The sequence below is a fragment of the Haliaeetus albicilla genome, chromosome 28, assembly GCF_947461875.1.
Source record: "Haliaeetus albicilla chromosome 28, bHalAlb1.1, whole genome shotgun sequence".
Lineage (NCBI taxonomy): Eukaryota > Metazoa > Chordata > Aves > Accipitriformes > Accipitridae > Haliaeetus > Haliaeetus albicilla.
In genome coordinates this window covers 13,584,657-13,610,031 of record NC_091510.1, presented here as the reverse complement: position 1 = coordinate 13,610,031, position 25,375 = coordinate 13,584,657, and the positions used below count along the sequence as shown (strand labels likewise).

Sequence of the window (25,375 nt, the reverse complement as noted above, 5' to 3'; positions counted from 1 at the left end):
ATAGTGGGAACATTAAAATATGTTTTTAGCAGCATTTCTATTCTTTGTTATGTTAGAATATATTTCCTTAACTGGGCTATGTCACTGATGTGCAGTAAAAGACACTTCATGGAATCTGCTATCATTGACTTTAGTGGCAGCACGCTGAGGCCCAGAAGCTGGAAAACACATGAAAGTGCTGAGCTTTGGCATTTATATCAGGTGTGTTTGGGATTTTGTATGGAGTTATGATTCGTGTGAAGGACAAAACTATCAAAGGTTTAAAGTTTGGTGTAAACAGATAACTATTTAGTGTAACATTTGCATCCTGTAGAGACTTATCGTTGCTATGTCCATGCTCCCTTTGGTCGCTACGCTCAAGCTTGGCTTGAGTTTCCAGAGCCCGGTCCAGGGATCTATAGGGGCAGAGTTTAATTTTCATAAAGTGAGCCAAGAATGCCTGAATTTCGTGCCTACAGAGCTAGTCTGGGCACTCCAGAATAAAGACAGAGTGCAAGGCAGTGTAGAGTACAGTCAGGGAGTTTTGGGCACAAGTACCAACTCAAGCCATGTGTAAACATGACAATCTAGTTGTAACTGTTGACACTATAGCTAGGAGTCAGGTGGAGGTCAAGACATCTGCATTTACCTACACAAGCAGGTATATACATATAACTGGGTGTCCAAGCTCCAATTGTTGTCAATGAGGGCTGGATTCGGTTGCCTGCTCATAGACAACAATGTTTACCTTAATTTATCCTACCTGGCTTCCAGCTGCCACATGAGATAAGCATGCCTGCTGTAGGTCCACCAGTTCTGCAAGAATGTGTTGAATATTTCAGGACATCTCATTTGACACTTGGTGAGTAGGAACAAGTGGAGTCCCAGAAATCCAGACAATATAGTCAGCAGAGCGTAGAGAGCAATTCAGTTGACTAGCCACTACACAATTATTTTATAGTGAGCCTGAACCACCAACTGTTGACTAGGGACTTGAGGTAGTTGTTCAAATATAGGCAACTAGTGCCAGATTAGGTGCAGTAGGGCGTTCAAGACGTTCAGGTGGGTCTAATTGATTTGACACAAATTCTGTGGGGAATTCTGTACTCTTCTGGAGTGGTAGGTCAAGGTCAAATGACATTAGCCACCTATGTGTGGGCAACTGAACTGAGTCCTATGTCTGTACTGACTGCTAATGAGAGTTGAGACATGTAACATGCAGTCAGGCTCTTAAACCTGTGTCTTAATCTGAAGTTGAATGCCACTGCAAAAGTCTTTCTTGCTTCTCACCTGGTGTCTTCCTCTGTTAAAGCCTTTGGGACAGCTCTGGGTGATGGGAGGTCAGAGGGATGAATGTAGTCTTGAAAGAAGAGCAGAACCCACAGCTAATAAAATAGAACAAAAATGAGACTGTATTCTGGTCCATAACCACTACGGCTATACTGTATGCTCAAATCTATTGTTAAGCCTAATAATTCCGTTTGCCTTACCTGTAAGCACGTTTGTTGCCAGCCGCTTTGTTCCTAATGCATTGCAATTGCAGCTTCAGTTCTAAAGACTTCTTGCTGGGTTCTGCTTGTATTCATCAGAAGTTGCTCAGTCTGTGATCTAGGACCGTTCGGCAGCTAGGGACATTTCCGTCGCTGAAGAACAAATGATGCCTGTCATTCTTCTCATACCCAGTCTCATGTCCCGTGATGCCATAGTATCTCTTTCTGTTTCAGATGAAAATCCACTTGTAAAACAGCATTTTTATTGACAAACGGTATCAAATATGAACACATTAATCCTCCATGTGTTATGACAGGTGCAGTTTATGAAGGGGCTGGGGATATCTAGATATACATGGCCTCACTTTAGACATGAGGGACAGTATTTTCAAATAACTAGGAATTTGATTTTTAGAACAGAGACACTCCGTGCTTTTAGAAATCCGGGCCTTTGAATATGCCTTATTGTAGGTACCCTAGATCAACTAACACGGAGTCTTGTTTAACCTTAGCCGGTCAAGAATATCTTTTGGAGACAGCCACCCAGTATTTCCGTGCTGTTGTTAAAACCCTGTAAAGCAGGTTGTTTCTTCTGTTACAGCAGAAGTGCCTGAATGATGTGGGAAACATGACTTTCTGACTGTCACTCTCCTCTCTGGCAAGATTGCTCCATGTTTATTTTTAAGATATACAGAGACTGTTTGTTTAAATTATCTAGTGTATGTGTACTGGGTGTAAATGTCTGTGTGTGCATGTGTGAGGGTTATTTAAACCTCTAAAACTAATTACGGTCTCTTGGACAAACAAAAAAAAAAGAGGTTTATATGTTGGATGATGATACTGCTTCAACATATTGAAACTTTTCTTTTTTCTTGAAGGCTTTAAAAAGGGTTGGAAAATCTGTAAATATCCGAGAAGTAATGGATCAGTGGACACTACAGATGGGTTATCCTGTTATCACTATCTTGGGAAATGAAACTACAGACAATGTCATAGTGATCTCCCAAGAGCGTTTTGTTTATGATAGTGATGCTAAACCCAAGGATCCTTCCCTTGGAGACAGCAGGTACTTACATTTCTCAATGAATATTTTTCAAGAGGCTGTAGTTGTTTAAGTAAGTGCTTCATGTGTGTATTTTTATGAAGATGGGTCTTTAGAAATCTCTGAGCTTTGCTTGGTATGAATAGCATGTGGTGACCCTTCCATTTGAACTGTAGTAAAGATGAGTCTAGTTAAAAGAATTGAAAAAAATCATTAGAGTAATAGAACAACAAGATAAAGCTTTTAATGTGCCCATTTGCATTCTGGTAGTCCTCTCTGTGATTACATCTTATGTCTTACATCACACATCTCTTTCCTCTCCTTTTCTTTTGATTTTGTCACACTCCATGAAGTAATTTGGATTCTGGTTGGAAGGTCTGATACTTCTTTTTAAGCAATTCCTTGGAGCGGTCCTCTCCATGCTCATACATTGGGTAGGCAGATGTAACCATGTGTCAGATACATACCTCGCTTGACTTGGGAAGCAGTCAAGAGCTGAACTGGACCTCTGTACAAGGCAGGGGGTTCCAGCTGTTTCATTTTTGAAGCCAGCTGAACTGGTCCTATGGGGACTGTGTACGTTGGCTGAAATCAGCAGGCACTTACGCATCTCTGCCCCTACCCTTTTTCCACTTCTTAGATTCTTTCGTTCCTGCTCCCAGCTGACTCCACACGCTTCCTTCATCCCAGAAACAAGCTGACATTCCTGGTTGATGCTGGGGAATCCTCATCTTATTGTTTTAAGCAGTTTTGGCATCATGCTTCAAGGCCAAGAATATAGAGCTGATGCTAGAATTACAAGATAGCCTTAGAAGCTTCTGTGTTCACCTATTCATGCTCAGCGGGAAAGAGGGCACGGTGTCAACCTTGAGTACTCTGTGTTAGTCCAGTAGATTTAAATCATTAAAAGGTAAAATTTAATACCAAATTTTGATTGACATATCTGGAGCTTGTAGAATATTCCTGCTGAGGAAGGCCTAAAAATACAGTTACGTTTATTGGGAAATGTTTAGAAGTTCATTATCCTTTTTTTAGAACATGAATATGGAACTCAAACATGACACAGAGTACGTAGTTGTTTTTCTGGCTGTATTGGAACAACCCAGCAGGGTATTAAGCATCTGTTTAAGTTCTGGGCTGAAATTAGTTCCTTTGTGAAAAAGAGATAAAACAAGTGAATGTGGACTGTTGAAAGTGTTCATGACTCACAGTTCAGTGCAGCTTGAGAGAGATTCTCCCTTATTCACTTGAAAATTTCTTTTGTGCAAATGTATATACATGTAATGTAATTTGAGTGGATTTTACTACTCAGAAAAACAGAGATTATTAGGCTTTTTGATTGATTAAAACAGAGATGTTAAGCCTTTTAAATATTGTAGAGACTTCCTTAAATAGATTTGCTAGGTACTCAGTATTGATTGTAATAACTGCTGCTGTAATTCATGAGTAGACTATTGGGTGTATAAATGTTTTGGAAGGTGGAATATCAGGGCTGGTGTGGTGGGTTGACCCTGGCTGGATGCCCCAGGTGCCCACCGAAGCTGCTCTATCCCTCCCCTCCTCAGCTGGACAGGGGAGAGAAAATAGAACAAAAGGCTTGTGGGTCAAGATAAGGACAGGGAGAGATCACTCACCAGTTACTGTCATGAGCAAACCAGACTTGAGTTGGGGAAATTAATTTAATTTATTACCAGTCAAATCAGAGTAGGATAATAAGAAAGAAAACTAAATCTTAAAACACCTTCCCTCACCCCTCCCTTCTTCCCAGGCTCAACTCCACTCCCAATTTTCTCTCCCTCTCCCCCCCCAGCAGCGCAGGGGGACGGGGAATGGGGGTTGGGGTCAGTTCATCGCACGTTGTCTCTGCCGCTCCTTCCTCCTCAGGGGGAGGAGGACTCCTCACTCGTCCCCTGCTCCAGCGTGGGGTCCCTCTCGCAGGAGACAGTCCTCCACAACTGGCATGGGTCTCCCTCCTTCTCTGGCATGGGTCCCTCCCGCAGGCTGCAGTCCTTCAGGCACAGCCTGCTCCAGCGTGGGCTTCCCCTGGGGTCCCAGCCTCCTTTGGGCATCCCCCTGCTCTGGCGTGGGGTCCTCCCCGGACTGTAGGTGGAGATCTGCTCCCCTGTGGACCTCCCTGGGCTGCAGGGGGACAGCCTGCCTCACCGTGGTCTTCACCACGGGCTGCAGGGGAATCTCTGCTCCGGCACCTGGAGCATCTCCCCCGCTCCTTCTCCACTGACCTGGGGGTCTGCGGGGTTGTTTCTCTTACATGTTCTCACTCCTCTCTCCGGCTGCAGTTTCTGTGCTGCAGCAACTTTTTTTTCTGTTCTTAAATATGTTACCAAAGAGACAATGCCACCATCACTGACGGGCTTGGCTTTGGCCGGCGGCGGGTCCGTCTTGGAGCCGGCTGGCATGGGCTCTGTTGGATGTGGGGGAAGCTTCCAGCAGCTTCTCACAGAAGCTGCCCCTGTAGCCCCCCTGCTACCGAAACCTTGCTGTGCAAACCCAATGCAGGTGAGAATTAGACTTAGTTTTATTTTCATATGTGACAATAAATCAGAATTCAACTTGTATCTTGTGATACATGGAAGGATAGTGTTCTACAGCAGCATGGTGAGTTATGCTGTTTCTTAGGAGATTTTGTCTACAGATTTTATCACAATTATAGTTTCTAAATATTGGAAGTAAAATTTAGTGCTATAGGGAGCACAGAGAAGGGTATCAGCATGAGCCCTGCCAGGAATTTACTGTTCTAACAGGCAGTACAACACATATTATATGTATCTCCTTTGGCAAGTCTCTTTCTTGTTCTCTTCCCCCTTTGGATTTGTTTTTCTTTGTGCTTCCGTGTCCTTTTAACCACAAATGGGAAGGAAGCCCCTTGCCCAAGGAAGGCTTCACAGGTGGGATGTTTACTCCAGCCAGTTAGATGATGGAGCTAATTTGCCACTTCCCAGTTGAAGTTATTTGAAAGTCATGTTACGTAAGCATAAATACCAAAGAAGAGAAACCGTATACATTTAGCAAATGGTAAAACTTACCTATGCATTCACCTTTCGAAAATCATCCACCAATTTACACTGAAGTCCTATGGCTTAGTTATAAATCGGTGTCTAGAGTGTTTATAACAATGTCCATGTGATTAATTGGTGCAGTGCCCACAGGCACATGTGGCTTGGTATGCACAATGGCTCTGTGTCATTAAATATCCTTTCATACCATCAAATTAAGTAGAAAAACAAGATTGACATACTGTAAATAAATTTAGTCTTAGTGCCAGCAATGACCTAGATCTTTTTCAGGGCTTTTTGTGGTTTCTTTTGCATTGGAAAAGTCACTATAGCTTCAATTATTGTGAAAGCAGTAGACAGGGAAAATCACATTAGTGTGATGTCATTTGATAATTCATTATATATTACCTTGGTTTCTAACATTGCAAGAGCTGAAGTTTGGATAACATGATACAAAGGGGGGTGACAACTGGAATGGAAACAGCACGTTGACGGACGGTCAGCACTACTGTGAAGTGCAGTGTTCTGGCTGATTCTGCTGGTAGCTTTGGTCAGGAAGTTGGCAAGGGTTTACTGACGTTCCGCGGGGGCTGATAGTGCAGGTAGGTGTTGTGGGAGGCAGAGAGGTATATATATATATACATATATATATATATATAACGTCAGCCTGCAGGCTTTGGGGGTGTTACGTATCAGTGGCCTAATTCACAGTCCAATAAAGTCGGTGCTCATCTCCCCTGCGTGACCCATCAATTAGGTGTTGGAACGCATGGCTCCCTGGGGAACCATAATAGGCACTGTAAATAACGGGGAGCAAATGGTATTTATGCCACATTTGAGGCCATGCTCTTGCAGGGCAGGCAACATTGGCTTCCTTAGGGTAGTTTATCTATGGATTAATCGTGATGATCATTTCAAACACTGTAAAGGGTAGAGCTACACAAAACACAGAAAAATGTGCAGGTCCAGGCCTTTCCAGGAGTTTATCATCTAAACAGATAATATGATACGCACTGGAAGGCTCCAGGGAAGGCTCTTAAAGCATCTGTCTGCCATATAGTCTTCAGTTATCTAGAGGTGGGGCTGTAGTTCGACATGGCACAGCAATAAATGTCAGTTCTGTTGCCTTCAAAGTGATGAGGCGTTTAAACTTACGGTTCAGACCCTCTCTAGGCAAATTTAACTTTGCCCTCCTTTAGAAAGAGTCACTTCAGAGTAGGTCTTTCGGATGTATCTGCTGCATAAGAAATGTGAATAGAGGCAACTGAATATTTCAGACCATTCTAGTTTTATAAAATGTCCATGCTTTTCTTTATGCCATGTATTTATGCAGCAATTAACTGTTAAAAATGAAATGTGAAGCAGCATATATAATTTTTCTCTGAAATCATATAGAGGAATATAGAAGCAGCAAGCAGATTTTTCTAAGTGATAAACAGTAAAAGTGAAAACTGTTGATGTCTTTGGCAGTGATTTACTCCTAGTTCTGCCTAGTCCATTACTATAAGTGTCTTTAATTCTACTGCAGAAGAGAATGATTACATATAGCTGATTTTCCCATCTCATGTACAGTTGGACTCCTTGTTTCTATAACTGCAGAAAAATGTGTTTCAAGGGCCATACATATATAAACTGTGGTTTATTTGTGTGCATAGAATCGACTGTATGGCATGCTAAGCTCTAACATTCGGCCTGAAATTACAGAAGGTATACAATTTCACTTCTTTGCAAACTGAACATAGATTTTATTTGACACTTACGCCTTCACATGATCCATAGTTCTCATTTTATGAGAGAATAAAACGAACAATGACAGACACCGTTTCTAGGAACACCATTCCTCAGAAGGGCCAAAATCACCGGCTTTGATTTGAACGTCGAAACCTGTGGTTGGTACAATGTTTCAGTAGCAATTTCAGCTTATCCAAGCAAAAGTTTAAAACTCCTGTGATAACTGTATAATTCATATTCTTCCCCCAAATAACAATCCTTTAGTTATGTGTAGGTTCAATCCTGGACTCCTGTATACCCCTGTGAGAATGGATTATGCCCTTACATTATCAGGCTAGAGGGGAGGAGGTGATATTCCATCTGACAGGGTTCAGTGGGTTTCCCTGCTGACAGAGAAAATGATGATTTTAAGGCACCAGACTCATCCATCATTACAAGAATGGCTCACAGATATGACAAGGAATCTTATGAAAAATAATCTGTGGTCTAGACAATAAACTAATCAGTTTTGATGAAATCCATAAACCTTTTATATACTGTATTGAAGAGCAGACCAAAGCTTTCTGGTTATGGGTATAAGTTTTGCCTTTTAAAAATATACGAGCTTCTCTCTTCAAAAGTGGAGAAATAACCTTTCCAATGTTATCAAAATAATGAAGTTCATGTTGCTGAGGTAATATTCACTCGTATAGTATTCTTATCATGCATGCAGTTTCCGTAGCTAATCTTTGCTTGTTCATGATAATATCCTAAAGGGAAATGTCTTGCTAGGTGTTGAACACAGCTAGCTGTGAGAAAAGAGAAAAAAGCAAGAGGTACAAACTGGGATGCAGACAGGGTATTCATACGTGCTGTAGTGTGGTAATCCCCTGTGCCTTTCTGTGTGTGGCTGGACTAGGGAAAATTCAGTCGAATGGTGCAAGCCAGGGACATGACCAGCAAAACTAGAGCTGCACAGACACATGGGTCTAACACCGTGTAGTAATTACAACAACCGAGAGGCTTTACAATGGGCAGCAGAGCTGCTCAGCAGTCACTCCACTCCAAGATGAATGATTAACTGCAGATTTTATTTCCCTTCAAGTCTCTTCTGAATTTCGTACACAAAGTTCATTTATTCAGGCTTTGTGGAAGAAGGGCTGTGCTTGTCCCTTTACTGATAATTATTTGAATAGTAAAAGCATAGCTGTGTTTGGATATTGCCCTGTGTATTCTTACTTATTTGTATGGCATTATCACTTGAGCAGCGATGGGGAAGTTACTCTGTCCACTTACCAGCTGAGGGGCTGGTTAAACAGAAACCAAAATATTAGGAGCACATGGGGAATGCTGATAAGTGTCTTTGAGATCTTCTTAGAGCAATTGTGGAATAACATAGCATATGTAGTATTAATTATGTAATAAAAAGGACCATAATATGGACAAATATTGTTCCATAAGCTGAGGAAAAAGGGCTAACACAATATAAATAGAAAAAGAAGTACTCATTTACCTCCTGTCTTTGGGAAATATCCTCTAATCTTCCATTTTCTCATGTCCTTTGAGTGTTTTCTTGTTATGCCTTTGGTCTTTACTATACCTGAAAGATTGCACTTATATCAGCATTTCTACTAGAAACAACTTTTGTGTTGCTACCTAGGGAGTGGATGTGGTACCCTGGTTCATCTTGACTGACCTGAGTGCCTCTATATCAGCTATAATAATGATGAAGGGAATGGGCTCCAGGAGAGGAAGGTACTGGTATTAGGCACAGAGGAAATGGAATTATCAAAAATCAGGACTCCTTAGTGGAGCACAGAACTGTGCGTGACCACAGCCAGATACGATTTAACCAGATTTTTTGCTGGTCAAGCAGGGACTTGAAAACACTTGTTCTTGCAGAAGAGCGAGAAAGCGTGGGGAGCTCCTTCTCTTTACAGCTTTATGACACCGATAGATTTTGTCTTTCGGCGTGTATAGGGACAGTCCTTAACCCCCCCAGCAGCCTGAGAGAGGACGGTGCTGCTCCTGCAGACGAGCAGGCAGCAGAGCTGCTTCTGCGAGCGACCCGGAGGAAGCCTGCCTGCCTCGGGAGGAGTGCCGTTGCTGTCGGATGCTGGCGTTTGCCAGCCCGATACTTGTGCCGCACGCTGCCTGCTGCGATAGGATTTTTTTTTTCTGTAGAAGCCACTGGGGAGTCCCCAGTCTTTTGTCTTGCCTTTTGACATTTTTTGGAGGCTCTTCTGATTGTTGCATTATTGTTAAGTCAGAATAGGAAGCGCTCTTAAAATTTGTTCCTGCACATATCTGTGCTGCTACCTCTTCAGCAAGATTTTGCTGCTAGCAAAGATCTCAGAAATGCCAGCTGTAATTTAACACTTTATTTCCAAAACCACTTCACAGCTTCTATTTGTGAGAAACACTTCTCGCTAGGCAAACTTCCAGGATGCTCTGGTGTGCAGGACATGGGCAACTTTCAGTGGTAGAATTTGCAGAATGCTAAAGAAGACAAAACTGGTGTATTGTGTCATTGCTTCCTGTGCGGTGGCAGCACTCGTATCCTGACACGAGTTAGGCTAACAGGGAAAAGCTGCTCCTGTATTTTATTATCACTGCAGCCTGGGTCACTTTCCTCATCTTATTTCCCAATACTAACTCTCAGGAATTGCTAGATACCCAAACTAGTTAATTAACTGTGACATTAATTAAATCAATTTCATGGTGAGGGAAGGAGCATGTACTTGAGGGCAGCACTGTTTTAATTCCGAGTGAGGTGGAGAGGCGAAGAGGAGAATCAGGGCAGCGGTGCTGGTGGGGAGCTGCCCAACAGGCAGCAGGAAGGTGCAGATGTGAGTGGGAGTTGGGAGCATTAAAGTTGTGTAGATAGAATAGGCAAATAGGGAGAACCAGGGGAACGGAGAAGGTGGTTATGATGGGGGCTTTAGTGAAGTAAAGAGCAGGTTGGGGAAAGCCCAAACAGCATTTGGCAGAGACAAGGGTAATGAGGAGGCGTGAAGGTGGATAGATGTCGTATTTTGTTCGCTTTGTTAAAATCAGAGATGAGGATTCCCCGTTGTAGATCAGAGGATGAAATTACTAACGTGCTTCCTTTTTTACCTCTTCTTCCTTTTGCTGTCTTAAGTTGCTGATAATGGATTTTTTTTCCTTATGTCTGTATGTGAGCCTTCACGCTCAGTAGTAGAATCTCAGATTTTATGGAGGAGATACTGTGGTGGGGGACTCTTAGGGGAGTTTACTGAGGAAAGAGAAACTATCATAGGAATTATATTTTAATCTTGCTTAAATTCACAATATTCTGAGACAAAATCAGAACTGAACATTGGAATACACTGAAAAATGCTTGGCACTAAGTCTCTGAGACCATATTGGAGGATTGTAGTCATAGCTAAAATGCTACTCTTATTCCTACTAGGGGGGTCCCTCCTCAGCCCATAAGACATCCTTCCACTCCATTCAGAGAAATCTCAGATCTGCACTCTGTAGTCAAGTGACTGTGCTCATGGGTAAAGGACAACACAGAGATGGGGTCTGCGTGATCAGCACCACGTGTGAAATTCTGCAAGGACGTTTTGCGCTGGTGCAAGACGGAACAGAGGATGCCAGAGAGATTAAGAGCCTTTATTGGAGGGTAAAGAGGCAGCTCTTAGAATAGACACTTAATGCTGCTTAAACCCAGCTTCTTTCTATCCATCTCTGACTCAGCACCCAAAATTGCTTGTCACTTTTGAAAATGAAGCCTTTTGTGTTTTAGTGTAAAAAGGTAATGTTAGGCAGGGAGGAGAAAGCATGTACTGACAAAGAATTTGTAGTATTTGTTCTTTGCCCACAATATTTTTCTAAATTTAGTAAGGTACTCTGCTAGCACTGACACTGAAAATGAGTCCATTTTAGAGAGCCCCATAATATTTATAACCACCTGATTTATAATTTATCTTGGTATGAAATGTTAAGCTAAAATTACACAGAACTTCAGAGAAGGCTTAGTAATCAGATAATTATAATCAGATAATATTATATTGTTATCAGACAATGCAATTTTTTTTTCTTTTCAAATTGGGTAATTTAACTGAAATTAACTCATTTAAATTACCTTGTGTCCACCCGTAAAAAAGAAATCAGACCAGAGGAGAGTGGGGTTTATACGGGATGGCCAAAGACATATAGCTGTTTTCTAACAGAACATGCATGCTGTCACGATAAGGCAGTCCCACAGTGCAGAGCCACACATGGGCTCTTTCATGCTAGCGCTGCTCTTATGGCACTGAAGCCTTTTCTTATGTCTGGGACTTTGTGGTTCTGTTGCATTGGTAAGGGCATTATATTTGGCATAAGACTATGAAGAATGTAAATTGTTTTCCCTCTTTCATCTCTAGGACTTACTTATTGCTGAAAATTATTCCAAAGATTCTTGTGAAATCCAGGAAGAATTAAGACTATGGCAGAGTAAAGCAAAACTGCAAAATCCACATCTGTGGTACATTGCTGTTAAATATGTTCATCACTGTTCTGACTACAGATGAATTATAGTGCCAATGATTGCATTAAAATACATGCCTCTAAAATACATTCCACAATACTGTATTGCCACTGAAAATATTTTTCCCTCCATATCTTTGTATTTAGATTCTTATACAGAAAAAACCCAAATGATCTGTGATCTATCCTAGAAATAGTTGCTCTTAGAAGCAACTATCAACCCTTATTTTAGAACATACCAATATGACTGCCTTTTTTAACATGAGTTTCTAAATGAAAGCATACATACTAGACAAATATATAAAATCAGCATCTGTATTGAGGCAGAACTGCAAATAAAGAGGCTTACCATCAGAAGCAAGTAATCTCAGAAGTGCTAGCATCTTTCAAGACTAGAATATAAGCTTCCTAGTCACCCTCTCACGCAATTCTAAATATTTCTCCAAACTATAAAGATTAACCATAGTTCCCTCCATGTATGCAGCTAAGTATAATTTGTATTTAAAATTATAATAGGCCAGCAATTCCAAATACCTCCCAAATCCCCAAGTTTTGCTTCCGTCTGAAATACATATTAGGTGGATCCAACTACACGTCCGATCAGAGCCTTTGAAAACCTCAGACAGAATAGATAGATCTTAGTAGCTAAAAGGCAAGACTGCTCTACAAATCAGTTTCTGTTCATCTGTGAGGCATCTATTAACTTCACTTCTTTTAAAAACTTGCAATACTCTTCAAAACCTGACACCTCAGGTGTGGAGCCCATTCGGATCCACCAGGTCATCGAGCCCTGGCAGCATCTGTCAGGAGCTGACCCCATGGGGTTGTTTTGGTTGGTAGGTTCCTCTGTCTAAAAACTTGAATTCCTCCATAGGTGAGGCATTAGTGAGAAAGAAGAAACTGATACAAAAAGCTCAGTTAGCTTTTGACACTGTTGGGTATAGATGGTAACACGATTACTATTAATTTCTGAGTAACATGTGCCTCGCCTGCAGTTTTGTTATCTGCTTAGACAATACTGCATGTGTATTACAAGGCACCCTAACTCCATTCTGTCTGCACTCATGGATGAAAAAAATACAGTCTGTATTACAGTCAGATAGACCTCCCTAAAGACCATGCTGGAACACTCTTTAATTCAGAGTCCAACAAAGTCCAAATTCTTACCTTGCTTTTGTAAAGGGGCTGGAAATGCCTCTGCCCAGCACAGTCCAGAATGATCTTGGAGTAAACACTTCTACAGTCTTTGTCTTTCAATCTTTTTCTACTTGGTCATGTAGTCACTGTTATTAACTTCTCTGTTCCTTTTGTTGCCTTAGTTTACCTTTTTCTTGTTGGCCAGTCTGTTAGTCTGGGGTGAGGGCAGAACCCCTGGAAGCCCACGATCCCAACCTTAGCACCATTTCCTTCCCTCATTTTGCTCAAGTCTGGCAAACCCTTGATATGTATCCCACAATTAGTGTGGTGTGGCACACTCACCGTGTCCTGCTCTTCATCTCCTCACTGCACACAGTGCTGCAGTCAGAAGTTGTCTGTCTGCAGGACTTGTGAAAGTCCTGTCCAATTTAGACACCAGCAGGCCACCTCCAGTTAATAAAATCTAAGTGCTGTCCTTTCTGATTTCAAGTTGGCTAATTGTAACTTCTTATGTGATGAAAAAGTCTGTTGTTGTCTGCTTTGTCATTCCACTTGTAGGGGAATCCAACTTAATCGGTCACCTTTACCAGTGTTTTTCACCTGTTTCTCATTATTGCTTGAACTAAACTTGTTGTTCACACTCTGAACATAAGAATTACGATCACACTGGGCATAAGCAGATGACCAATGAGTACCTTCAAGCTGTGCTAAATTGATCTCAGTTACTTCAAATTGTTCTCCTTTACCCGTTTCCATCTTGTATCTGTCTTTGCTACGAAGTCAGTGAAATCTTCCCTTCCTATCTGCCCTCTTCCATGCTGACAGGGTACAAGGAATCCCTTGACACTCCGGCTCAGTGTAGGAGGTGTAATACTTGTGAGAGTGGGAATAACATCTTCTCCCGTTGTGTTGTGCCTCTGGGCGCAGCCTACAATCACTTTACTGGCACGTATTAAATCTAATGAAATCTCTGTGTTCTTCAGTGTTGTGAGAATGATATTCACAACATGAATATATTGTCAGCTCCTTATCCATTAAACAGAACTAGCACTCTGTAGAATCACACTTAATAAAAGTATGTGATTTCCTGTGATATTCACACGAGCTTCCCCTAGAACCTGAAATACTCTTTACTGAATTAGATACTATACTATATAATAACCTGGGAAAATTTCTATGATGCTTTTAAATTATGTTTCCCAACACAGTCTCTCTGGAAAGTGTGGCTTACAAAATTTTACCCTGGTACCACTGAGTTCTGCTTCATGTATAATCTCTTTCTGCAGTAGGAAGCTCTAAAGCTGTTGTGCTGTTCAACAACTTTCACTTGTTTCCTGCTGACCACCTTATGTCTAACTTGTGCTCTCAGCCTAGGAATAAATGCTTTCAGGTATCACGGCAACAAGGCTTGTGATTTCGTAGATTAGTTGAATACACGTTCAGGTTTTCCATTAACAATTTATCTTTGAACCTTCCACTATCTTAATTTTCCAAATTCACTGAAAACAAAGGCCTTCTTTTGCCTTGCTAACAGAAATTGCAATTGCAATTGCAATCTCCTTGGCAAGGAGAAGAAATGAGAGATCTCTACTCTCTTCCTGCTATACTGATTTAATGTCCAAAGTTCACAATATCCTTTAGTTAGTTCACGTTGTCAACTTTCTGTGCCCTTTATTTTATAACAGGCTTTAAGGTTATTAGCCAGAAACTTTTACAGCCATGCAGCTACATGCTTCTTTTACTGGCCACTATTTGTATATGGCTCTGCAGATCAGCCAAGTATGCGACTGCAGTAAAAATACAAATCTTTAATTCTTATTTTTCATTTTGTTCTGTAAGACTTACTTGCTTTCCAAAAGGTCGCACTTTTCTCATTACTTTGCTTTTGTGTTCTTTTGTCTCCGAAATCCCAACAACATGAATTCATGCAGACGGCTCATAGCAAGGTATTCCCTTGGTAAGAAATGTCCCTGTCAGCATCCTAACCTAATCAAGGAATCATCACTGTTGGCAAGGGCCACACTGGGAAGGTCTCTCCTCCTCAGACTCAGCGCTGCTCACCCAAGCATATGTCTCTGTGTACATGAAATTTCAGCATTCTCCATCTGGAGAGCTAAGAATGGGAAACTAATGCCAAGGAGTCCTTGCTCCCCATTTCTCAGCTTCAGCCACTCTGGATGTACCAGATTTTTATCTGTCACTGAAGAGAGAGAGTTGGCAATTTTGATATTAAGTTCTGGTAGTTAAAACAAGGAGGCAGGTGTCTTAACTAGTCAGTTTTACTCTTGGATTTCCTTTTTATCCTTTTTACTCTTAAATTATTTTTATGCCTCACTTTATCTCTGTGTTAAATAGCTTTAATCATATCCTTCAGTGATATGAAGTCTTAGACTTTTATGTTCTCAAAATACTTTACAAAGATTACTAAGTGTTACAGGTGAGCCAGAAATGGATTCCCATCCCACATAAATTTTCAACATATCAAAACATTTCCCTGCACTGAATCAGGACAAAAATCAAAGCAAAAATTGGGAGAAATTGGTTTAGAACTTTCATTCCAATTCTGTAATTTCAGTGCCTTACATTTCAGTTTCACTCATTTTAACATCTCCCTTCAATTAACTTGTGTTTCCAGCTGAAATTCATTTTGAATCAGCAAACTGGAAGTTTTTATTTAAAACATTAGTTACACAATGTTTCAGCAGTGCCTGTTTTAAATACTGTATTTGAAAATCTGTGCTGAAGCCTCCTCTTTTCTTACAAGCAGCTTGGTTTTGAAAGTTTGCCTTTTTCAGTTAGAAATGAAAAAATTTCCCTGGGAAACTCCCATTTCATTGTGGAAGGTATCGTTGTCAACATCGAGTGGATGGAGAGGCCCATTTAGTTGCTCGCACAGGTGACTGGTGCCACTGGAGGTGCCCTCAGGTATCTTACTTGACCTCGTGCTGCCACTACACAGGCGGGAGCATCCATAGGTGCTCTGCCATGTCTTGCAGCCCACGGGAGATGTCTCCAGTACCCCACGGCAGCTCGCTTGACACCGCCTTGCCCAACTGAATTTAGCCCAGAGAAACTGAGTCACAGAAGAGCGATGGTTCAGATTTCACCAGTGCCAGTTGATGGGTACATGATTTCTGTTTTTCCAGCCTGGAATAATTTAGACAACTCACAATTTCATTTCTCGGTCTAGTAAGCTGTTTGAAGGTACGTACAGCTTTTGGTGTTCAGCTTTTCTGAAAGTAGTTCTGTAGATGCTTTGCAGTGGGAGGGATTAGGACAAAAAGCAGATGGCAAATCGTTCGCCAGATTTGAGTTGTTTGACTTTGTGTGATGCCACTGAATATACAGCCTATGTATCCTCCTCTGATCTCATCTTCTGCCTACAATGAAACTCTGTTTTCCTGTGCTGTTAGCACATTTGAGCAGAGGGCTGTATCTCCTAAAGTCTCTTCCCACCTAAATCGTTCTATGATTTAAGTTCATGATTGCCACTACACTTTAAAATAATTATGCTTATTATATCCTACTAAGAGGCAGATCACTTAATTTGCTTTTGTGCATAGCGTTTTAATTTTGTCCCTTATTCTTCTGTTGTTAGATGTACTAAAAAATAGTAATTTTTTTTCTAAAGTCTGTACATTGTTCTGTTCTTCTACCTTGTCATGGTTCTCCTCCTTTGATTGCCTAGCTAAGTATATAATCGAAGACTATTAATAGGTGTGTTCTGTATCTAGATGTATCTAGCCTCTTGTCATTTTAACTGTTCTTTATGTATTTTTGGAGGCCCAGCTTCCTCATTAAAGATTCCTAAAGAAAATAATCTGTACTTGGATAAGAGGGAGGATCTCAGTTAAGAAATATAAACAAAAAGTGAGAAATTAAATTGTTGAATTTCTCAGTGGAGGGCGATAACCCATGAAATTCTTGAGAAACCTGTGCTGAAGTTTTTCCTACTCAGCCATGTGATAAAGGGCATGGAAGAGTGAGGTGACAGTTTTCTGGTAACAGGAGGTTTGTGAGGGTAGTAAAAACAAATGTTAATTACCAAGATTACAGAACTATTCCTCAGTGCTGGTTGACAGGGTGATAAAATGACCGATGAAGCTTAATGTTGATAATGAGGTGATACATGTGGGGAAAACAGTCTTAGATGCTCAGGGGCGGGTTCTGAAGAAACTGTTCTGTCTCAGGAAAGCGATCTTGGAGTTGCGGTAGGTAATTTTCTGTAAGCATCAGCTCAGTGTGCAGACACAGTCAAGCAAGTAAATAGAACAATAGGTATTACTAGGAAGGGAGCATTAAAAACAGTATAAAGACTGTAGAAGAGAAAAGAATTATGCCACTCTTAATCCATGGTAGACATGCCTTCAAAGCACTGAGGGCAGCCCTGGCTTTCTAACCTGGAAAAGGGTATAATAGATAGAAAAAATACAGAGGTGGACAATAAGAAGGATTAAGTATAGTTTCTGTATAAAGAACAGCAGGGTAGATTAGGAGTCTTTAACCCAGAGGTCTGTAAAAGCAGAAGGATATGGAGAGGGATGTGGTTGTTCACTTCCTCTCCCATTCAAAAAGTAGGTAAGCTAGATTCTGCTGTGGTATTTTAGGTACAGATGTTCTGTCACTTTACGTGAAGCAATCGCATTACTGGTATACTCTTTATAATGCAGCCAAGGATAATAAGCTTCTGAATATTGAGTAGATATCATCATTGTTCTATGAGTAATGACTAGGAATAGCTAAACTTCTTTGTTTAGTTTTGAATGCAGGGGAGAAAGGACAAATGTCACTGGAAGAACATGGTATTCACTGCTGGCAGTGGGTGGAAGCTTGGCATGTTATGGTTACTGGGAAGATGAATCTTGAAAACGCACAGGTTTACATCTCAGCAAAAATGTTCATTAATGTGAAAAAGTAGTTGAAGAGGTGTGCAGAATCTGAAACTCCAGGAGCCTTTCCTTTTCTTTTTTTTAATGACCTGAGATCTTTGTTTTGTCAGCAGAGGAAATAAACTACTGCCCTTTTTTGGCTTTGCATAGCTCTTTACAAAGAAGCCAACTAACTGTTCCACTGAAAATCCAGTGTTACTATGACATTACTGTTCATCAGAGGCAGAAGTGTGAGGCATCATGTTGGCTTAATACTTTATGGTCTCAGAATTTGCCCGCGAAGGGGTCTCAGTTATTATTTGTTGGAAGTCAAGGCGTAAGCAAGAACTCATCACAAATATGATTGTTTTCTGAGTGAGATAAAGTACACTAATACAGGCTGCGTAGTCATTGTATAATGCTCAAGACAAAAAAATCTATATAATCCAAGCAGAGCATAATTAGCTAGCTTCTAGTGTTGGATGTACCTTGGCAGATGCAGGATTGTATTACTTTGTCAAACAAGTCCCTCTGGTTATTCTTTAAGGTGAATGGAGATGCTAACACACTTTGGTATTATGCACTGATGTGGTGCTACCAAAAAAAACCAAAACAAAACCCAAACCAAAACCCGTCAATGCTTTCCCTTTAATTGCGCATGTTATCTTTACTCCAGTTCCCAGTCCAGAATATTAGTTAAGCCAACAATGAAGGTATCTTCTGAGACTGAGAAACGGAGAAGCTAATGTACCAGCGGACATCCTTTTCTGCTGGCTGTGCACTATGGAGGGTGATAACATCCAGCACAAAGAGTGGGCAGACTGATAAAGGCAGTAGCATCTTCAAATGCCACAGCTTAATTATCTAAAAGGTGTCAGCCAGCACATGTGCTCATGTGGAGCATATCTTTGGTGCATGAGTAGATCTAATAATTTTCCCAGTGTGTCATGATACCAACATTCAGAGAACCCCAAATCACATGGGACCTTTTTTCTTCTCCCATATGGCAATAAATGCCACGTTTGCTTTCTAGCATCACTCATAGCTCTTTCAGCTGCACAGTTTTCCAAATATCTCCCCCCCTCTGCTGAATCACTGCTGTACGGACAAGTGTTTCCTGGCACACGCGGTTCTGTTCGGAGCGCTGCAGACCCCCGCGGAGCGTGGCAGCAGGGCTGGCGTCTCTCCCCCAAGCAACCCTCGCAAGCCGGCATGTGTCGACTGCGGTTGTGGCACATTTGGGGGGTGTTTGTAGTTCAGTGGAGCAGGCTTCTGGGTAAGCGGAAGGGAGCAAACCTAATTTTTTGGAGTACTGCAGGCTAGTTTTGCTGTGCTGTGTACTAGCAGGAGAGAAGCTGATGTAGACATCAAGAACTCTACTCACACTCATCCTTGCACCGCTTCAATGCAATCAATCTAAAATGATATACATGTTTGCTATCAAAGTGGTAGCGTGCAGTGATTTCTGAGTTGGGGCCATTCTCTTGCCATGCTGCCTTGCTTAAATGCACACATAGTCCCTAGACGAAAGTACTACCTGTACCATTACTGAGTGCTTCCCCTTGACTGGTGTACAAAATGACGTGGCAGGCCTGTGAGGGAATGCCTGTTCCTTCCCTGGCTGGTGGAATGATACTTTAGAGAGTTCAGGAATAGACGTGATAATGAAGACACATAGGAGTTCATCCTTTCCATCTTTCCCCCAAAGGATTGACTTCATACAGTCAATTTAAGTCTTAGGTAAACTCTAACATTTATTCCAAATGAGAAACAATTTGTGGTACCCTATAAAGAAGTTGGGATGTGATTACACCAGCGTATCTCCCAATCCACATGTAGCATGTTTTGTCCAGTTTGCGTACATGTAAGTGATATTAAATGGTGCAAAGAAGTGCAGATCCATCCCATTCGTTCTGTTTTTATAAACCAGCAGCTATGAAAGCCCATCAAAGCTTTTTAAGAAGTTGCTAGAAGAGTATGTTATTTTTTAATCTTTGGAGTCCTATAAATCAAAGCATGTTTTACCTGGAGGTTCTTTTTTTCTAAGTAAATGTAAAAAAGTGTTCTTCTTTCTGTGGGAAATCATTATTTCCTCTTTTGTGAATCATTTTGTTAAATTAGGAAAGCCTTGCAAGAAAGTCCTCATATGATGATAGTGTGTGAAAAATGTAAAATATAATTTAGGTTTTTTTTAAGATGAATGACTTTTTCATTGTTTTATTGCTAATAGCAAATGCATTTCAAAATCAAAGTAACTTGTTAGAATCCACATCTTTACACTGCTACTGAAATTGTGTTTTGATTTCTTTGACATGATCCCTGATTGCTGTGAGAAGAATCAGTTCAGTATTTTTGTTCTTAGATTCCCCCTCCTTTGTCTTGCAGCTACTTGTGGCAGATTCCATTAACAATTGCAGTAGGAAATACGAGCCACATCTCATCAGAGGCAATTATATGGGTGTCTAACAAATCAGGTAAAAGTAAACTTTCCTCCCAGTGGAATCTCATAAAGCATACTTGTGTTTTCCTCAACTGTTTCTTTGGAATTGATCCTAGATAATTGTTTAGTTGCTCTGCACCCAGTTTTAGCTACTTGAAATGAATTACAAAAAAAGGAGAGTTGGGAAGGGAGGGAGGAGGAATGAAGGATGAGCAACAAGCAAGATTTATAATTATCACAGAAGTTAGACAGTATAATGAAACACTTTTGCATAGAAATGTGTACCTAAGTGCTAACTAAGTGTTTTGTATTTAGCAACACATATCAAATCATTGATGAATGCAATTCACTTTATTGATTGGTGAAAGTTAAATGTAATATTTTTATAGCAAAGCATCTGATGAGTATGACTTAGTAAATGCAAAGTGTTTAGAATTCTGGCATTTTTAACTCCGATCCATAGTCTGAACCATGCTAAGAAATGTTTACTGTCATGAAAAAGTTTCCTTATTGATCTATCAAAGTATTTCTTCTCTCTATTAGATAACCAGATGCTGGACCTCAAAAGTGCATTATTCTGCTTACTACTTATTTTCTCCCTCCTCAGTTCCTACGTAATCATAATAGTTATTACTGTGTGGACAGCTAGGATGAGATACCAGTGGTTTTTTATCACCTAAAAAAGGAATCCCGCCATAGAAATTTCCTAAAATATTTCTCTATTTCCTTAGTAGTTCATGCTACATCACCTGACGGTTTTGGCCTGGAATTGAAGAGAGTGAGGGAAGAAATTTGGTGACTTAAATAGAATGGTTATATGGAAGAGAAAAGAAGCATTCATGCGGGCCCTCAACACATGGGCTGTAGAGGGAGGACTGGTCCCTTCTTGTTATATTAGAAGGGTATAGAGAGTTCCATCTGATGGAAATGTAACTGGAGAGAGGAAGGAGTCAAACCTGTGTGAGCCTGTGTTTTTCCCTTTCTTTCTCTTTTGTGAGTCACTAAAAGGTAATAGTCACATAGAGCTTAGTAGCCAGCGGGACTAGAAACAAATGGTGCACAATCAGTGGAAATCCGAGCATCCCAACTTTCTAGTGGTATAAGGTATGTGTTTCTTTGCCCTGATCGTTTGCAGCCTATCAGAACGTAACAAGTTTTATGCTGCTCCCATGATACAATGATCCAGAAATGTGCTTGGGACCAGGGCACTTTTCATACCTGGGAAACATACTCTAGTCAGAACATACAGATGCTGCCTCACTCTGCAGAAATATATCGCATTGGCCATACTTTTTAATATTACCACCTCCGGAATACTTCAAACCTGTTTGCGCTTTCACAGTCTGCCTTAATGACCTGCTCTACTTTTGTCCTTTAGGGCTTGATTGAACTCTCATTGAAGTTAATAGAAAGATTCCCACTGACTTCAGAGAGAGTTGATCATCTCATCTCATTAGGTTGTACATGCATGCCTCCTTCCCTTCACTCCTGCCTTGAAAGTTCAGTATATCACTATCATCTGCACAGTTGCTTCCTTGTTGCCTTTTACTTGCAGAGTGCTGTGGAGGAACAAGTCCATAAAACCACTACCCACTATTTTAAGATCTACTGCTCCTATCGGAATGCCTTCAAGAAATCAACAAATTAATGATGGCCAGTGTGAGCAATGATTTTGGGGTGGCTGCTATATAGAAATTAAAGAGGAACCTTTCTGAGTCATCAGTTTCCTGTGTAGCGAATCAATGCCACTGTGATCTATTGTCATTATCCTTGTCCTTCCTCATTACTTTCTCACTCACTCACTTGCTGTGCCTCATTGAAAATGAGACTGTAAACTTACGACTACAGCAAGGATGTCCTCTTGCTTCTACTTATTGTTGTCTAGCTCAGCTGGAGAATTCCTCAACATAAAAAAGTCAGTAAGAACATCCCTGCATGTAATCAATGTATGATTCATTGTACATGCTGTTATGTATTGGGGCTGGTATAGATGATTTTGTGATACTCCTGGCTGTGATTTTCTGCTGCTGGTATGTTTGCTTCATGGGGATGTGGGAGGGATTCTGAGACTGGAAAGGACAGTTTCCAGGATTGATTTTTGTGGACGGGAAGAATCCTGAAGACCTTCTGTTGTGCAGAGGACACAGTTTCAGTGTTGTCTCAGTGAGTAGTCTGGGAACAACTCTGCAAGCTGGAGGTGAAACAAACTGCTCCAGAGGATATTTGGAAGATGGGAGTGCTCACATTGGTCTTCAAGTGAGTGTAACTGAATGTGGATACTCAAACCAAATTTGGAGGAAATGCTGTTCACGAGGATGGTTTCCATGCCCTCTTTAGGAAGGACTGGGCGTTTCCTTCTTGTTGACTGAACTGCTGTGCTAAAGAAGCTTCCAGTGCAACCTGAAGAGTGGATAGGAGATGTTGAACAGCTGTCTGTTGTCTGTCATGTAATACTGATCACATACCTCATCTCAGCTGCCAGTAGTGAAGAGGGTCCAAGTTAATGACTACCATTATGATATCTTGGCACATCACTTAGATTTTTCAATAAAATTAACCTTACCTGTGTGTTACCTGAGAGAAATGAAACCACAGCAGTTTTGAAATAGCTACATATATTGCCATCAAGAAATATTCCTTTTTTGTGGTAGTTTAAATATCAATTTCCCAGGGGAGTACACTCCCTGCCTTGCACTAGAGTTCACCAGGGATGGTTATTTGCTGATGGAGGAGTCTCTTCCTTCGTGTACATCCAGAAGGACAAGAGAGAATTACTGATTTTTGCATCCTTTTTGCTACCGTCTCTGTGACCTCATCGAGGTATTGTAGGATGCTGTTGGCATTTTTATGAGCAAGGGATAAGAGGCTGCTTTCCAGTCTTGTGAGAGCCACTGAATGTAGGATGCTTGGGTTGCTGCTCCCTACTCATCCTGGCCATGTCTGGTTGTGTACTAGAGACAGTGAGGCACGCAGATCGCTGATTGTTCCGTATGCTGAGCAGGATTAGTTCAGATAATTGCAGGTCATCCCAGCTGCTGGCAACAGAGTTCATTCTGTCCACTCTTCACAACACCAAGGTGAAGGGGCACACTGGAAGTTACAACTATGCAGCGTCTTTTTGAGATGTAATTCACTGTCCTTTGCAACAAATCCTGTAGAGAGTGCCAAGCCTTGGCAACTTGTCTGACAAAGTGCAAGATCTCCAAGATGTTTCATTCACCTGTTTGTGGAAAGTATGTAGTCATAGTTTTGGAAGGTTTCATTTTGCAAGTGCTTCTGCCAGTCTCTCTTGTCCATACCCGGTGAGCGATAGCATTTATGTAATCATTTTTCTACTCATCAGTTCATATACCAGCCATCAGATGACCCTTTTACTGGCTGAGTTTGTCTGGGTGTGTGAAATGGAGCTGTCCCTTTTGCTCTTGGAGCGCTGCAGAGAGATGTCACCATCACCTTTTTTTCCCTGTTCACTCCCCATAGCCGTGGATGAAGCCGTTCTGCTTCAGGCGAGTGACAGCTATTAAACCTCTGAAAACTAAACCGGTCACAAAGGAGACATCTCATGATTAGCCTTGCTACCCATGCTGACGTCCGGGACATCACACTAAGGTGGCTGCAGCGCTCTTTGTGCTGCAGTCTTGCAGGTCTGCTGAATGATAGATTTCACCGGCACTGTGGAAGTCATTGGTGTTACAAACTTCTGCTCTGTCATAGATCCAGGGCTTGTTTCTGTTTCTCCTAGATAAGTTGCCTCTTTTGTGGTCGCTGTAATGATATATGAACATAATGTCCACAGTGTTTGGGGATCAGCCCAAAATCAGTAGTGGGTGAAAAGTCAAGGACCAGCTTTGAACTCAGCCCGTCCCCACAAGATGACTGCTTAGCAGGGCTCGCAGGAAAGTGTTGGCGATGGCTGCTGAAGGCGTACTAAGTGTGCAGCACAGGCTTACCTGTCGTGTTTCCGCAAATCCAGGAGAAGTGACCTTAACCTCAAGCGAGGAGGTTTAGCTAGCATCCAGTTCAAACAGGTGAGCAAGGCTTTGGACAAAAGCATACCTGCCGTTCCCTGGACGTGATTGTTCTGGTGCTCAGGCTCCGGGTAGGAAACACGTCCGTGTGACTCAGCCAGGGCTGCTGAACTGACTGATGCAGCTTTACAGTCTGCCTCCCTGCCCCTTCCATCCTCACCTCCTGTACCTCGACTGATTTGTTATGTCCCAGGGAAATATTCCTCTGATGGACCTCCCTGCCTCTGGTAAAGCTACTCGCATTCAGGCTCCTCTTAGTATCTCTGCAGGATTACCGTGAGATGGGGGAAAGAAAGTTCAACAGGGCAATTGCCTTCCAGACAGCAAGCCCCAACTTCCTATTATGCCACCTCCTGCTAGATAATCTCTACTTTAACTGTAAGCCCCTTGACAGTCTGATTCTCCTCCATGAAGTGTTTTGTGGAAGACAGCTGCTTCTGAGCTGGGGTTTGCCACCTGCCCACTGGGGAATAGAGCATTAGTGCAGCATTAGAAAAATATCCTTTCTTTTCCTTTCTGAGACTCAGCTGCTGAGCTTGACCGGTGTTGCTTCCAAACTCCACTCTTTTATCTTTCAAAAGCGGGAGGAAGGGAAGCACTGTGAAGTAAAATAAACGTATAGGTCCTGCTTTACAAGTTTAGCCAGCCGTAGTGAGGACCAGGGATACAAGACCTGCAATCCTGGCATGATTTTGACGGTGAGGCAGAATCACTCCCCTTGTCCCAACAGCTGAGCAAAGATCCTAACAGAAGACTGCTGCTTACATTGTGTATCACCTTAGAGATTAGCAGTTCCATCATATAGGAATGTTAATGGATGGAAGGGTAGTCTGAGGAAAGAGTACATGAGACAGAACATGATCATATTTACTGATGTGCTCCATTTATTGTGTTGTTCACTATACCAAAACATTTTTTTTTCAACGTGGAGCTATGGTGACATGGCAAGTGAGATGGAAAGAACTTCTTCTTCTGGTTTGCTTTCTCCCTGTATGAAAAGTTCTTGCAAAGAGTTTTGCAGAATTTAGTTAAAGCCAGTATCTTTTCACAAAATATTGTGATTGCGATTAAATTCCTCATGGAACATTTTCTTTGTCAGAAAAATTTCACTTGCTGTTGTTGGCATGAAATTGTGCTACTCTTATGCAGTTATTTTTGGAGGAAAATGGA

General features: G+C 41.5%; 1 protein-coding gene across 2 annotated transcripts in view; it reads left to right on the top strand.

Annotated features, from left to right (window-relative positions):
* Nucleotides 1-25,375, top strand: part of TRHDE (thyrotropin releasing hormone degrading enzyme) — a 221,401-nt gene that overhangs the window by 142,505 nt on the left and 53,521 nt on the right. For both annotated transcript variants that reach the window (XM_069773711.1, XM_069773710.1), the window contains 2 exons: nucleotides 2,348-2,535; nucleotides 20,123-20,211. In XM_069773711.1, the coding sequence (XP_069629812.1) occupies nucleotides 2,348-2,535; nucleotides 20,123-20,211 (277 nt within the window). The remainder of the gene's footprint in view (nucleotides 1-2,347; nucleotides 2,536-20,122; nucleotides 20,212-25,375) is intronic.